Source organism: Salvia hispanica, chromosome 3 (assembly GCF_029641045.1).
Source record: "Salvia hispanica isolate PSC_SH4W2 chromosome 3, Shi_PSC_v1, whole genome shotgun sequence".
NCBI lineage: Eukaryota > Viridiplantae > Streptophyta > Magnoliopsida > Lamiales > Lamiaceae > Salvia > Salvia hispanica.
In genome coordinates this window covers 53,332,314-53,348,843 of record NC_142694.1, presented here as the reverse complement: position 1 = coordinate 53,348,843, position 16,530 = coordinate 53,332,314, and the positions used below count along the sequence as shown (strand labels likewise).

At 34.7% G+C, this 16,530-nt stretch overlaps 2 protein-coding genes across 3 annotated transcripts; one reads left to right on the top strand and one right to left on the bottom strand.

Moving 5' to 3' along the window:
* Nucleotides 1–2,423: 2,423 nt before the first annotated feature.
* On the top strand, nucleotides 2,424–5,041 carry LOC125212417 (uncharacterized protein At5g39865-like). Of its 2 annotated transcripts, none has more exons than XM_048112588.2 (2): nucleotides 2,424–3,526; nucleotides 4,507–5,041. In XM_048112588.2, the coding sequence occupies exon 1, from the start codon at nucleotides 2,567–2,569 to the stop codon at nucleotides 3,494–3,496; it is 930 nt and encodes a 309-aa protein (XP_047968545.2). In that variant the 5' UTR covers nucleotides 2,424–2,566; the 3' UTR covers nucleotides 3,497–3,526; nucleotides 4,507–5,041. The 2 variants fall into 2 exon arrangements, with proteins under 2 accessions (XP_047968545.2, XP_047968544.2); XM_048112587.2 differs by having other exon boundaries at nucleotides 4,474–5,041.
* Nucleotides 5,042–10,714: 5,673 nt separating this feature from the next.
* Nucleotides 10,715–12,424, bottom strand: LOC125215788 (NAC domain-containing protein 12-like). Its single transcript, XM_048117336.2, has 3 exons — nucleotides 12,084–12,424; nucleotides 11,705–11,979; nucleotides 10,715–11,577 (listed from the first exon to the last, which is right to left on the bottom strand). Exons 1-3 carry the CDS (start codon nucleotides 12,265–12,267, stop codon nucleotides 11,029–11,031), a joined length of 1,008 nt encoding a protein of 335 aa, XP_047973293.1. The 5' UTR covers nucleotides 12,268–12,424; the 3' UTR covers nucleotides 10,715–11,028.
* Between the last annotated feature and the right edge of the window lie 4,106 nt (nucleotides 12,425–16,530).

Below are 16,530 nucleotides of genomic sequence, written 5' to 3'. Positions count from 1 at the left end.
GAGGACACTTCCCGGACAAGCCACTTTTTTTTTTGTCCTCAGCCACTTCTGATTTGTCCACAGCCACAAAAAAAAGTTTCCACGGCAATAGGGGACACTTTTTTTGGGGTTATTTGCCTGGAAATATATGAACTTTCACAATTTTTTGATATTTCCCCCAAACTTTATTTTTTGAATATAAATGCATGAACTTTAGAGTTTTCTAGTTTTTCCCCAAATTGAAAAATCAAAACTGATGTGGAAAATTAAAGCTTACGTGGCAGTTGTAATTTTCAATTGAATAACTAAATAAATACTCCTTTCGTCCACGATTAAGAGTCTCATTTTTTCCTACTCCACCTCTGTCCCCTTTTTCTTTCTCTTCGTGTTTTGATTTCTCTTCCATTTCTTAATTCTCTTCCATATTTTAGCAAACCGAATGGGTTAAGATTGGGCAAATCAAATTTAGCAAAACTCCTTACATTGAAATCTGTTTCCATTAGCTTCTCTAGTTTTTTCTCAAATCTAATTTTGGATTAGCTGTTATGAATTGATATGGAGTCCTAACCGAAGAGTATTAAATTTCTATTTATTAGTAGTATTTATTTTTGTTTCTATCCTTTCACTTTAGAAGATGGAGGTTTGCTTGAAATTTTTCGTTTGCTTGAAATTTTTCATTTTTAGAGATGTATGATGAAATCCCAACACAAAACAATGGACGATTGTAATTTGATGTGTGACTACAAGTGCGAGTTTAAGAGCAATGGCACATTTGATGACTGCAATGCTCGAGCGAGAGATGTCGTGGGACCAGGGATGACATTGGTTCTACAATTTAGAGAAAGAGAAATGAGAGAAATAGGTGAAGAAGATGATGACATGGAATTTTATTTTTAAATATTTTAGTTATTTAAATTATTTAATCAAAATTACAACTGTCACGTAAGCTTTAATTTGCCACATCAGCTTTGATTTTTCAATTTGGGGAAAAACTAGAAAATTCTAAAATTCATGCATTTATATTCAAAAAATAAAGTTCGGGGGAAATATCAAAAAATTGTGAAAGTTCATGTATTTATAGGCAAATAACCCCTTTTTTTTGCCACATTTCACTGTATTTTATTTTTTGCTTATTTTTTCAATGAATATTAAAATTATTAGCCAAAAAATAATTAGAAAAAAAATATAATTTAATAAAAAAAAATAAAACTATAATGGCCAAAAACCAAATCATTTTGATTAGACTCATTTGCCCAAAGTAATCAAAACCCATTTAAAAAAGGCCCAAATTAACTTATATTCTCCCTCATTTAAAAAAGCCCAAAATTAACCCATTCAAAACCCTATTTTTCATCTTCTTCCTCATTCTTCTCCTTCTCTCTTCCTCATTCTAGAAAACGAAAAATTTAAAAAAAAAAGAAAGAAAATTTCGAAGAAGGCGCCGCCGCGGCGCAAATCGCCGCGTAGCTCCCCCGCTCGCCGATGGCCTTTCCGCAGCCTCATACCCGGCTAAGCCGAGGCGCCCGCTTCTTCCACTATAGATCGCCGCGCCGTCGGCGACTCTGGGGCGGCCAGCCCACCGCTCTTATTGTGGATGCTCTAATGATCTAGTTAGAATAGATAAGAAAAAGGAAATAATGACATGACATGACGAGCATCATGCAATAAGGATGCTCCTAAGCCCAATGTCAGTACCACAAATTAGTGGAGTACTACTAATTAATTCGTGGGTTTCATGGCTTTGCTTGGCTACTCTGCCAACTCGGCCCATTGCATAACTCTTTGTCAAATTCACCCTAAAAACAAATATTACCCCACTTGTGAACTCAAAAGGCCAAGAAATCATTACTCCCTCCGTCCCATGTTACTTGAGTCACTTCTTTTTTGCACTTGTTTTATAAAAATAATAATAAATAGTTAAAGTGGAGATAAAGTAAAGTAAGAAAGAGAATAATATAGTTAAGAGTAAAAAAAAGTGACTCAAGTAACGTGGGACGGAGGGAGTATTTTTTTTATTTTTTGCCATAATCATGATTTCATTTTTAAAATTTATATAAAATTATTGTACATATAATTTGAATTTTGATTGTGATCGGTACATATCAATATAAGAAAAAAAACCGACTGGCGACTGAACCAACTAATAAATTCAATTTTTGCAATTTTATTTAGATTCGATTATTCAGATCTGCTATATTTTATCCTCCAAAGTCAAACGTAGCGAGTTTGATTTGTAACGTTAATAATGAAACATTAAATGGTGCTTCACATAATCAATACTAGCCTGTTCATAAATAAAGTTGACTAACCTTCAATTTTGGGCAAAGTCCATTCTCGAAATGAACAAATATTAATGGGCAATGGGCAATATTTAGGAAAAATATTTTACTAAATTAAGTGATTTTTGTAAGAATCACGCTAACGTCCAGATGCTAAGATGGAGGAGTAGTTTAATTACGGATGCTTTAAATCCCCAACTACAACTACCTTCGTTTTCAAATCAATCCCAATATTTTAAGCGCTAAAAGCAAAACCTACGCACTTCCAGATTTCAAAAATTGAAACTTCTCTCTGTTTCACACACACAATGGGTTGTGTTTCCTCCTCGCTGCTCAGCCAGGAAGAAGAGTTCTCCCAAATTGGCGGCGCCGCCGCTTTCAGCAACCACATTGTGTCCCTCACCTCCACCACCTACGGCTTGTTAACACTCGACCCTCCGCCGCCGCAGACCACCACCACCGTCGCTCCCACGCCATCCCCGCCGCCAAGGATAACGCTCGGCTCTCTGTTTCCCAGCCCGCTCTGCGAGCCCCGTTCCCTCCGATACGAGAGCATCAATTCATGGGACCTCATGTCTGGCCTCGACGCCGATCGCGTCTCCCACTCCCCGGCGATTAAATTGACCGCTAATCCCTCGGGGAACGAGGAGAATGCTTGCCCCAATGTTAGGGTTTCTAATTCGTCCAAGGAGGTTAGCGATTTGGGGAAACCGTCTGTGGATTTGGAATTGATCGATCGGTATGAAGCGATTAGGCCGCCGAATGGGGAGAACAAGGTGGTGATCTATACGACGACGTTGAGGGGAGTGAGGAAGACGTTCGATGACTGCAATGCCGTGCGGTCGGCGCTGGAGGGGCATAGGGTTTTGGTATGCGAAAGGGATATTTCGATGGATAGAGGGTTTAGGGAGGAGTTGAGGGAGTTGATGAGTGGGAGAGAGCGTGAGGAGATGATCCCACCGCGAGTGTTTGTGAAGGGGCGGTACATAGGCGGAGCGGAGGAGGTGATGAGGGTGGTGGAGGATGGCCTCTTGGAGGAGTTGCTGAAGGGGGTGGAGAGAGCTAGAGAAGGGTATGTCTGCGAGGGCTGCGGGGGCGGGAGGTTCTTGCCGTGTTTTTCTTGCAACGGGAGTTGTAAGATGGCGGTGGCAGCGGCGGAGGATGGAGGGGAGACTGTGGTTGCTAAATGTAGTGATTGTAATGAGAATGGTTTGGTGCATTGCCCTATCTGTACTTGAGCTCTTTGACCTGCTACTTATCATATTTAGGTAATTTTTAATCAATACTTTGGCTAATGATATTTAGCTTCATGCTTGATGTTATGATGAATTGTCTTTCTTGCTTGCTCGTGTTTGTTTGTTTGATTGCGCGCGCATGAGTGAAAGTAATTATAAACCCACATCAATAGTACTGGTAGATTATAAAAGAAACTCATTATTCCTTTTAAAGGTCAGGTGCCTTCATTATATAAACATTTGTAAAGAAAATCTTGATTTTTTAGTATTTAAGTATTTGCACAAATGGAAGTACAACATATTGTTCAGTTTTAATCTGTTGTCATGTAAATTATAATGTACAATGACTCTTCTAGTAGTCAGTGATGTATGGGTTCCATGACATGCAAGAATAGAGTAAACATGGATATATTTGGGTTGAGTGTAGGTAGCTGGTAGAGAATTTTGTCAGAAGTTTCTTATAAATATTGCTTGGTCATTTTAAATACATGAATGTCTAGGTTAAAAGTAATGCTGGCTGGCCTTTTCATTACCCTTGTTTGATGGTTGCAATGTTTACTAATCTTGAAATAGGAGTTGCTGATGTCCCATACACAGCTGTTAGAGGAATTAATGATAATTTCTTGTAGTGATATGAAACAGGAAATATCATGCAGTCTTTAAGTTTCTTATGCACTTTTCTGATTAGGACATCTACCTGCATCGATTATGTGATGTTCCTTATTTGGAGCCTCATGACTTGAAAATTATCATCCGAATTTATTCTTTTTTCCTATATGAGGCTTTAAAATTAACTTTAGGGTGATAGCGTCAGCCATTTGTATTATTGCCTTAGTACAATTATCTGAGGATCCTTCTTTATTAAGATCCATGGTTGGATATTAACTACAGAGATCTGTAGGAGCCTTTTGATACTTGATTGTGAAAAATTCCATAGTTACGCGTGATTGCTCTAACACTAAAATGTTCAAGTGTAACAGCTTGTGATCTGAAGTACTATTTTTTTTTACAAGAGTACATTTCATGCCTTATAACTGGAAGAAATCGGAGGTCCCATTTTAGAAGATCATTTCATAAGAAATAAGGATGTTAGCCAGCCTATATCTCTACCATAAACATGTTGTTGTCGCAATTTAGTTCGGTTGTCATGTAACATGGGCTTGAGATCATTTTTATTTAACTTGGGGGTAGAGGAGATGTGGGATTTGATTTCTGAACCCGTCTGCTTATAGAGAAAACCTTCACTGCTTCAATGTCCCTGAAGGGGCAGACTCGTGATGGTTTTGAGACATCATTAATGGAATGAATATATTCCAAACTCTTCTTATTGTTCTTACTTCTTACACCCTTAGTCCTAGATTCTTCTGTGTCAATTTGTTCTTGACTTGCAACTTGGCTTCTTTGGCGCTTGATTCTTTTACTCCTTTGTTCAGCTATTGAATTTGATTATTATTTGGGTGATATCATAGTGTTTTCTGGGGAAATTTAGCTTCCGAATTTGACTAACAAGCTGGATTAAGCTCTCATTTCCTTATTTGCTATGCAAATTTGTTTCCTAACATTGATATTATGGTACAGAATTTGTATGTATTAGAGGGCCTCAACTGATGGAATGAAGCTAAATATGAGATGACCTTGAATGATATTTATCCCTAGAATCAGAGCAACTTATGTTTGTCTTACTATGGATAAATCAATAATATTATTTGGTCACAATAAATTGGCTTCTTATATTACGCTAATCTAAACTGCATTATTGATTGGGGGATAATATTCAGTAATTCAGTACTATTATACCAGTTCTTTCACCTGTTCTTAGTGTCAACAATTTTTGGTAGCTTTAGAAGAGAGAGCATCCAAAACATGGAAAAGAAAATGTTATCACAAATCACATCATACTTTTGAGATATGAAAAAATCACTAGTTAAATGATAACTATGTCTATGCGTATAGAATATATTTGAATTAATAATATGTTGTTTAGCCATAACAATGTGTAATCAGCCATATATGGTTATTAATAATATGTTGATTATTTCATTTTATAATAACAAATTTCTATAGCTAATCAGAGAGACAACGTTTTTTTTCCTTTTTCTGGAAACACCTCCTTTGTTAGAGAATTTCGGTTTAAACTTTAAATGTCCCCAATCTTTTCAATTTATTTTGATTTTGTCTAGTACTAGTAGCTTGTTTATTGTGAAGTTTAGTTAAAATTTGATCCGTGCTAATAGTGAAACTCGGTAAAAAAAATTATAAAATTTGAATTTATTCTCAATTATCCCATGGTGAAAGTTTATGGTCGCTTACTTGTAATATATTGTTCAATATCATTTTTTTATAAATAGAAAAAATTGTTTAGTTTTTTTCAGGTTGTTTTCAAAATTGTGAAACATTCCAGAATCTTACTAAAAAATTGCCAAATTTATAGTATTGTCTCGTTACATTCATGTGTTATCTCAAAAAAGGAATTTTTTAAGGCAGTTGATTATGGTGCATCCGCAACCTAGCTGATGAAATATAGCGTCTTACAAAATAAAATAAAAAAAATCCCCAAAATTAAGACTGTAAAATCTTAAACTTGTAATCTGTGTTGATTCACTAAAAACTGACTGATCCCAAATCCAACAACATACAGAGGAATCCAAAGTGAAATCTGACATATTTCAAATTTAATGTACTTTGTACATATATGAAAGGAGACAAAACAAGTGTGTCGTATTGAATTAGTATATTTTAAAATATCTATCATAGAAGTATGCACAAACGTGATACATATCCATAATAAGTAATATATTTAAAATTTTAGAACTATGCTATATTTAGTATAATATTTTCTTCCACTCAAGGTATGTGATGAAAATTCCGATTTCAACATTTAGGTGCATCTATATAGTAAGGCGATAACGAAGTTTGTTTTTATTCAATGGTTTGGCGTTAAAAGATTGCTATCAATAGGGTGAAAGAAAGTGAGACATCATACACAACAATTGAATATTCTATATCAAAGTTATGTAGCATGAGGAATTTGTGCTGAATAGATATATACTGTATTAGTCTACCTACTTATGATTCGCATCACTTGGAAATAAATAAAATTAAAGTGTTGATTATTGGCCCACAACTTCATCTTGAGCTATGATAACACAACGTTGCTGGTCGATTTATTTTTTTCAAGGTAGGCCCTTTGGTTAAACCGCATATTTATTCTCCTCTCCCATCTTGGCTTTATTTTTCAACATTTATTCTAATATTAATAGAGCATAATAAATGTGGTAAGGTGTTATTTATGGTGTTTTGAAAACGACGATTGGATGGGACAAAATTATATAGTTTTGTTTTCAAGATTTGGACTCTTCGTAAGATGAAATCGTCACAAATAAGAGTTGAGGTCATGAATAGTAGCACACTAGCACTATGTCTACTACACCGTACTGTTCAACCCAGAACTAGATTATATAATCGTATGTTGATGTCATAAATATAAGGATATATATCAATAATATTTGAACTATATAATTGTAAGTTCATATATAAATTTGCACATTAACAAATTGGATTTAAAATTTTATTCCACAAGTATCAAATAACAGCCTATAAGAAATTTTTTTGAGACTAAATTTTGCTGCCAGAAAGTATTCTTGGTATATTAATGTATATTTATTTACATATCGCGAAAATTATACTCCCTCTATCTCTTATTAAGTGAATCATATTCTTTTTTGAATGTCTAAGCTAATCGAGTCATTTCTTTTTTGTTAAAATTCTTAAATCTTGTCTCATGTCGACTTGTTAATGATCCTAGCTCATCTATGTAAGTGTGGATAATACTCCACCTTATAAGACCTTTTTTAGGGGTGAGTGACTCAATTCTAATATGGTATCAGAGCACGCCCAAGTCGATAATGGATTTTATCTCTTTATCTCTTTTCTTGCCTACCCACGTGATGGAAGTCCAATGTGTCATTTCGGCCCACACGTGAGGGTGCATGTTAAAACTCTTAAATCTTGTCTCACATCGACTTAGTAATGATCCTAGCTCATCTATGTAAATATGGATAACCCTCCCTCTTATAAGACTTTTTAAGAGGTAAATGAACCATTTCTAATAGGCATTATCTCTCTTACTTTTTTTTCTCTCTATTTTTCATCATCTATCTTGTTTTATTCGTTCCACAACTAATATAACACTGTTTTCTTATATTCTGTGCTAAAAAATGTTTCACTTTAGTAGGAACAGAGAGAGTACTCATAATCACTTGTAACCTGAAAATCAAGCATTAACATGTAGATCAATAAAAAATAATTTAAATATTTAAACTTAAGTTAATGTGAACAGTTAATGGATTAAGTCACGTTGTTTTGGTGTCCGAAAAAAATATTTAAACAAGGAATGATGTACGACGTTAAAGAGATAATTGAAGTGTCGACATAGTTTGAAACTTTTTTTAATTATATTCTGAACTTTCATTATTATTTTAAAGACGCGAACTTTACATTTCTTATTAATTGATCATGGCCTGCACAATTGAAGAAATCTCCAATTAAATGAAAGATGGCGTCATTTATCAAGCAGTTGCCGAAATAATAATAATAATAATAATAATAATAATAATAATAATAATAATAATAATAATAATAATAATAATAATATAAAAGTTATTCGTTAACAAAGAATTGAAATTAAAGGATAAATATATACCCTAGTTGGATATAATCAACCTTAATAAATTAACTACAAAATTAAACTAAAATACAACAGAATATATTGGACTTAAAAGAGGTCTTAAAAAAAGTGGTACTACACAACTAGGATGATGATAATGATGATGATGATGGATAATGGTCCGGATGAGATTTAGTGTTTTACTAGTACTAGTATTGGTGTCATTAGAGATGTCAATCAGATTAGTCTAAGTGGGTTTCGGGCCAATTCAATTGGATTTTGGGTCAATCGAGTGCGGTTAATCGGGCTGTAATTTTTTTCGGGTTTTAAAAGTTCAACCCTAATCCTAAAAGCTTGGGTTTCGGGCTAGTCCACGGGTTAATTGGGTTGCTACCGATAAAATTATCATGCGATCAATCCAATAAATAATGATGAAAATTAGTTATATTTATAAAATGTAAAACATTTAATTGTGATAAATTTGATAATTTGAGATATATGCTTAAACTCGAACATAATTATGAACAAATATTAATAGTATTTGAGATTTGTGCAAAATGAAGTATAAACATATTTCGAGAAAATTTAAAGAATGTTTTAGAAATTTATATATTTTTTGGTGGATTTGAAGTTTCTAATTTATTTATCTATTGCTTATATTAATTTTATTAATATATAATTTACATATTTAATATAAAATTGTAAGTTATTTTTGTAGTTATCTATATTATAAAAATAATCAATGAAGTGACGAATTACGAGTCAAATAAATAGAACAATAGAAATTTTATCGGGTTTTGGGATCTAGCCCTAACGGGTTGCGGGTTAATCGGGAGCGGGCTAATCGGATTGTGATTTTATCGATCTATAATTTTTCAACCCTAACCTTATAAATTGGGCGGGCTATTCGGACTAGTCCACGGGTTGCCGACTGCACTGACGTCCCTAGGTGTCTCAGCATCAAATTGATTATTTTAATACTGCTACTTACCATAAAATAAAATTCATCCTAATATATAATTTACATACTAGTAATTAAGATATACTCCCTCTGTTTCATAAAAATATGAACATTTAGGATGACACGAGAATTAATGCACAATTGATAAAATAAGAAATCAATAGAAAAAATTATTATAGTATTGTTAGTGGATAATGAGCCCCAACATATTAGAGAGAAGGAAGTTACTAAAAATAGAAAGGGGATAATTTTATGGGACATCCCAAAATAGAAAATGTCGTTATTTTTATGAGACAAACCGAGTATTTATTATTTGTGAAATAAAAAAGTTAATATACCATTCTATTAAATTGATCAACCCTAATGATCAATCTTTATGAGATTAATTGAATACTACAGTAAATAATTAAATCTTATTAGGAATAAAATAAACCCCTTAAATATAAGGATAAGACACGATATGATATAAAGATGTATTCAACCGAGAAAGCTATGATATTAAAGACATTTGAATAATTATGCAGAAGAACATCAAATTTAAAGGCATTGGAATAAGCTAGTCAATTATACCGTCTAAGATTGCGACTCCACGTCTAATTTGGAATCTAATTAAATCAAAAGTGTAGGATTGATTGTGTATGGTATGAGAAAGATGTTTATGCCTTTAACGGGCAAGTCTAAACTGAAATAATTTTATAATCGAATTTAACTCATCACTATATATGTCACAATTTATTCTAGTAGTACTAGTTTTGCATGGCAACAATAAGCGGAAGAATGTGTTGACACATGTCACACATCCACACCGCATATATACAAACAATATGGCCTCACTATACATAGTGATCAAATTTTATTTGTATTAAAAGAGAGTTGCTTCTTTCCACTTCGAAATGCAACTTTGAACGTCTACTTGGGATTTGTTTATTTAGAGAATTTTGAACTCCAATTGTATCCCACTTTTCTTTTATTCCCACATATATGTACGCAGTGTTTTGTACATTTTGAATAGTAGTATTCATATATAATCGTAAATGTTTAATATATCTCTCAAGTCCCAACAAACTTTTTCCTAATTATACACCATCCCCATCATTATTAAGCGTATACTTTGACTATCACATGTGTTTAAAATTTGTTGGTGGATATGTTAGTAAAACGTATTATTGCCAAATATCTCTCTATAAAGTAGAATGGGAGGTAATGTCTTAAAAATTGAGGTACACTTAGTGCATTATAAATATGAGAATTGTTATTAATTACTCTACGTCAATGGAGAGAGTATGTTTTATTATCCAATGATCAAATAGATATAGTTCCCTAAATTCTTAGTAAACTAATTCAAATTCACCTGCACATATTCTCTGAAAATGAACAAACAAACCGATCATCGAGAGACAAATTCGAAAGGGAAAAGAAAATAATGATACATCCATTATTGGTTAGCTAGAGAGATCAATGATTAAACGAGTAGACAAAAATAAAACTAGAAATGATAAAACTTTCTGAAACCGAAAGAAAGTCTTGGTGGCCATGTGTAATGTAGAACCCATGAAATCAAAATGTGGCAAGAAAATAAATAGGAATATAGTAGTAGTAGGTAAAATATCACCTAGAAGTTAAAGCAGTTTTCCCAGATCAATCAACTGATCTCTTTTTCTTATTTCCTTTCATGTATTCTCGTATCTTGCTAGACAATGATGGCTCATCACAATTATTACTATTAGAGTACTACAATACAAATATACATATATAGTAGTACTACACTTATATATATGTAATGTAAGTATCTCATACTGATCCATTCCCCCTATAAGTGTATAACTTACACATAAACAAAGCAAACAAACACGTATACGTTTTTCAATTCAGTATCATTACCACCCAAACCCTAATTTTTCAGTATTATCATACTGACAGGTGGCACAGTGGGTCCGACGAGGAAGACGACAACGACGACGACCTAGCGAACGTCCACAGATCCGTCTCATTACCCCTATCTGAATTATTCATGTTCATCAATTGCTGAACCTGTTCATCGTGATCCAAGGAGAAGGAGAAGTCGTCGCTAGGGAACTGTTTGGGAGGCTGTCCGCCGTTGAGCTGCGACGCCACCAACCGGTCCAGGGTCGCCCAATCGCTGGCCATCTCATTTGGAGGAGGCTTGAAGCTGCAATCGTCGTTGATGTTTGGGCTCTCGAGGAGCTCCGGGAGGTGCAGGAAGGCTGCGGAGGGCTGACCGGGAAAGTGCATTGTAGAGTGATCGGTTTCCTGCTTGCAGGAGCTGGATCTTCCCATGTACATGATTAGTTGATCCAAAACGCCGTCGTTTCGTGGGAGGATTGAGGGTGATGATGCGAGAGGGCTCTCTACCGCCTTGTGGTAGTTTTTCTTCTTGAACACGCGGCACACCACCCAGCCTTCCTCCGGCCCCGTGTCGCCGGCTAGATTGAAGGCCTGATCCATTGATTCATGTTAATTATGATAGTTGGTGGTAGTAATGATGAATAATACATGTTCGATATCATGGCCGTTAATGGCGGAATGTTTGGTGAATGAGATAAGAAAGAGTTAATGTGAATACATTGGTGGAGTCGAGGGGTGTGTTGTCGTCGAGGCGATACTCGTGCATGATCCAGTCGGATTTCTGGCCGTGGGGGGCTCTCCCGCGGTAGAAAACAAGCGTCTTCCGCATTCCAATCCGGCGGAAGTTGCTGTGGATGACCTTGTCACGCCCGGTCGCCTTCCAGAATCCAGCGGCTGTGGCGCGGTTGGTCCGTGTCCCTGTCGGGTACTTCTTGTCCTTGTGGCTGAAGAAGTACCAATCGTTCTGTGGTGTCGATCCTATCTTGCACTTCTCTGCAGAACATGATAAGAACACACATTTTAGGACAAATAACTCTAATTAAGACAGATGAGTTATCTACCCTAGCAAATAAACAAACAATATATGTTTATGTTACCTTGGATGTCCCATGGTTCGAGTTTGTTGAGGTCGACGTCGCAGATGACGTCAAGGTCGATTTTCTCGGCGGCGACTTTCTTGCGGAGGTAGTAGTGGAGGAGCTCCTCCTCGGTGGGGTGGAAGCGGAAGCCCGGGGGGACCTGGGAGTTTCCATTCACCGACAGGTTCATGTCGTGAGACATTAACTTTAGAGAGCAAGGCAATAAGCTGAGAAATAGACCGGTGTGTGTGAAAAGATGGAGATATAAAGGGGAAAGGGGTGGTGTGTCTGAAAAGGTTTGGAAGAGATGATGATTTATATCAAAGTGGTAGCCTTAAAATGCATGGAAACTTTTGGTATCATGGGTTGGTGTGGGCCCTTAATTACCAACCACCTAAAACAATAGAAAGAGAAGAGAAGAGAAGAGGGGCAGGGGAGTCCATCCATAAACGTGACACTCGACCTTCAAATCTTAAAGAAAAGCTCCCTCTAAACCACCACTATCTCCCAATAATCGATTTCTCTCTCTCTCACACACACATACGCACTCACACACGTACTCAATTGCGCAATGTACTCGTGCAGCCAATCCTAACGACATGAGGCCAGAGGACAGAAATGATGTGGGACCAAATTTCCTTATCATAAAATGCTTATATACCCATACCATATGATTACTCGTATTCTTGCATATTATTGCACTTGCTTTGTCTTGCTAATCAACTACCCCTTCGACCTTCTGTTTTATTTTTTCCTCATCTTATACTCCGACGACGACTAGTCTTATGTATTAACGTATATGGTTTGTTTATGTGAAGACGAGTATGTTGCCGACGTGTATAGTCAATTCTCGATACATACGTCTTGATTCAAATTACTCATTCACTTACATAGGAATAAATATGATCTTTCGATTTATGTACATAATATTATATGTAGCATCGCTCATCCTTCCAACAAAAGAAGTTGACAATAATAGTAGTATGAATCAGTATTAATTAGTTTGAGTTCTTTTTTAAAGTGATAAAAAAAAATGGCTATCAGAGAAGAGAATATGAGATAAAGAGAGAAGATACAGAGGAGAGAGAGGAAGGAGTGTCTATATAGCTAGGAAGAGAGAAAAAAGGAGCAAAAGTGTGGGAAATTAGAGAATGAAGAAAAAGACAAAAAATGACATTTTTGTCTGAAATAAAAACTCAATTTTATTACTTATGTAGTAGTTAATTATTCTTATTTTAAGAGTATTTTATAGTATTTGATTTTATATGAATTATCATTAGCTTAAATAGGAGTACACTATTAAAGGCCTTGAGAATTGAGATAGTCATACATTCTAGCCAATCCATTTAAGTACAAAATGGATTATTCCATACTATGTATCCATGCATCTAAACAAATTCTTAAAAACTAATTGGCTTTTAAATTGATTGATGCTTATAATTAAGATTATAAAAGAAATAAGATCAGAACGTATATTTTAATTTATTTTTACAATTTCTAATTAAGTTGTATTTTTATTTGAAAAACTTGTAAAAATCCTCTTAATCTCTTAATCTCTTCAGTTGACTCTTTTAAAACTTTATTAACCAGCTTATAAGTCAGACCAAAACCCCTCTTAATCTCTTCATCATAATCTTAACAGGTACACTTGTTTAAGTTTCCAAGATAGATCATGTTCTCAACATAATGATTATTCTGCTAATTATTGGGCCAAAAATTAATGTAAAATTTCTCGTTTTAAGAGTTAATTATCTCTTAAGAAAATAAAAGTAGGGAGGCAAACATATCAGTCCCGCCAGTAATCCATTTACACCCCTTCCCTTTCCACTAAATAAAATGAGTGCTCAATAGTTAAAAGTCCTTGGACACATAGTACTTCAATTAATTCCACTTTTGCTACAAACTGAAAGTACAGCTGAGCTAGCATGCACATGGTGATTTGTTTTGCTTTTATTAGCGACAACGAGAGAACCAATTACATGTGTCCGAACAAAAATCTTAATTGCTTCTAGAGGACTAAGATAACTGCCCTTTTGATAAATTAAATATTAAATATTTTATCTATTTTGGGGAGAGAACTCAATAGTGTCGACTTATCTTGGAGAAATCGCGTCTCACCGCAAACCCAACTTCAAGTTTGATTTACGAGTAAAAGTCAAAATTGGTCCTAAACATAAAGCCAAATACAAATTTGATCCAAAACATTTTTATGGCCACGTGGCACTTTTTGAAACATTGAAAATAAATTATGGATCTTACTTTTCTATGTCGCAGTATTGTTTATCTGGGACATTCGAAACAATGTTACATTTTAAGAGTGACTGAAACTGAGAGATAAAAGAGAAACTTCTACTTTGGGGTCCGGCTGTCCGGGCATTTGGATTAGAGGTTCAAATTCTCACACCCTCTGCCAACAAATGGTTGAATTAAGTGACAATAGAGATTGATCGGGCGCAATGAATATGCGAAGATATGATCCTATAAAGTCTCAAATATCGGTACATCTTTTTGCTTTTTTGGCTTCTTGGTTTCAGATGATCTTCTTGGCGTCTTTGCTTCGTTGTCATTGCAGTGCTACCTTTTTGTGGAATTGGTTGTTGTACTTGGCTTGTGTTGCCCTTAGGGCCATTTTTTCTGATGTCTTTGGTAGGGGTGGTTTTGTATCTTTAAATTTGATGCGTTCATGTGTTAGAGCATTCACAATGGAAGGGTACTCCCATTCCACATAAGCATTTGTCCAAAGGGGCTATCTTCCTGCAATAGAAGGGCCCTCCAATTCCATTTCATTTCCACATTATCACCATTTTATTTTACTCCATCTGTCTCACTTTAGGAGTCTCAGTTTACCATTTCTGGGTGTCCCACTTTAGGAGTCCCTGTTGGAATATTCCATAGATGGTATTAGGTCCCACATTCCACTAACTTTTTTCCACTCACATTTTATTATAAAACCAATATAAAATAGTATGACCACCAATGTTTTAAAAACCGGACCGGCCAGTGAACCGGCGAGGAGACTGGTTCACGGTTCAATCTGTCCGACTGGTTCAATCACTGGTAGAACCGTTTTACTGTTACAAATTATATAGTATAATATATAAAATATATTCAATTTAAATTAATGATAAAATTTATTAAATTTTTTAGCAATAAATACAATTAAATGTACAAATTACAAGTTAGTGTGGACAGAATTTTTAATATTTTAGATATATAAATAAAAAATTCATAATAATTCAAAAAAATTATATGAAAAAATATATAAATAAATATGAATTATTAATTAGTTTAGATGAAAATATACTATATACTAAATAATTTATTATAAACCTTAGGTATAACTACTTATATTTACATATGTACCTATAGGGATGTATTCAGGTCAGAACGCTAAGTATAAGTAAAACTCAAAACACTTGCAGTCCATTGGATCATATGATTTAATGGTTAGATTAATGCCACGTGTCATCTAATAATGTAGAATATTAGACTAATAATGTAGCTCGGATAATAATGTAGCATTTTAGTTTAGAAATGTACAGTTTTAGTCTTACAATGTACATTTCTAGTCTAATAATGTACCTCGCCTAATAATGTAGATTTTTAGTATCATAATGTAACAAATCACAGCCATCCAATCTAATGATCCAAGGGCTGTGATTTGTGCTGTGTTTTACGCTAAGATGCTGTAAGGACCCTAACACACCCCTGTACCTATATTGTACAAATAATAGTTAATTTTAGTAAAAAGGAGTAAATTTTAGATGATAAATATATTATCATATTAATACCTACTCACTAGAATATAAATTTAAACTAGAATGATTAGTTTGAGTAAATAAAAAAAATTATTTTAATATAATAATAACTAATGTTCATGTTATTAACAAGAAATGCTTATGCTGGAGTGGTAATGGTGTTGGTCTCTTGACCAAGAGGTCATTGAGTTCGACCCCACCAAAAGCACTTATTTTACAAAAATTTTAAACAATGAAGAAAACCGGTTTCTGTTTCCCGGCTAGATGGGTCGACCGGTCGGTTTCGGCGGTTCGTGGCGGCCCAACATGCTGGCGGCTTTACAGAGAAAACCGGACCGGGCCACTCACCGGTTCGCGGCCGAACCGGTCGAACCGGCTGGTCCGGTCCGGTTTTAAAACACTGATGACAACTTTCCACTATCTTTTTTCACCAATTTTCCTTTACATTTCTTAATACTCGTGCCGAACTCAACCGGGACTCCTAAAGTGAGACGAAGGGAGTAATTTTTTAGCACTTCTATATTTAAAATGTTATCAAATTAAATAAATAAGAACCAAAAATATTAAATGTAATAGAGAGAGAAAATGTATTGAAATAGAGAGAATATAAGATGTTGGTGTGGACAAGTGAAGAATGAGAGGTTGTATTTATAGTGGAAGAAATGGAATAAAAAACAAAAAAAAAAAAAAAAATTGAATAAAAAAAA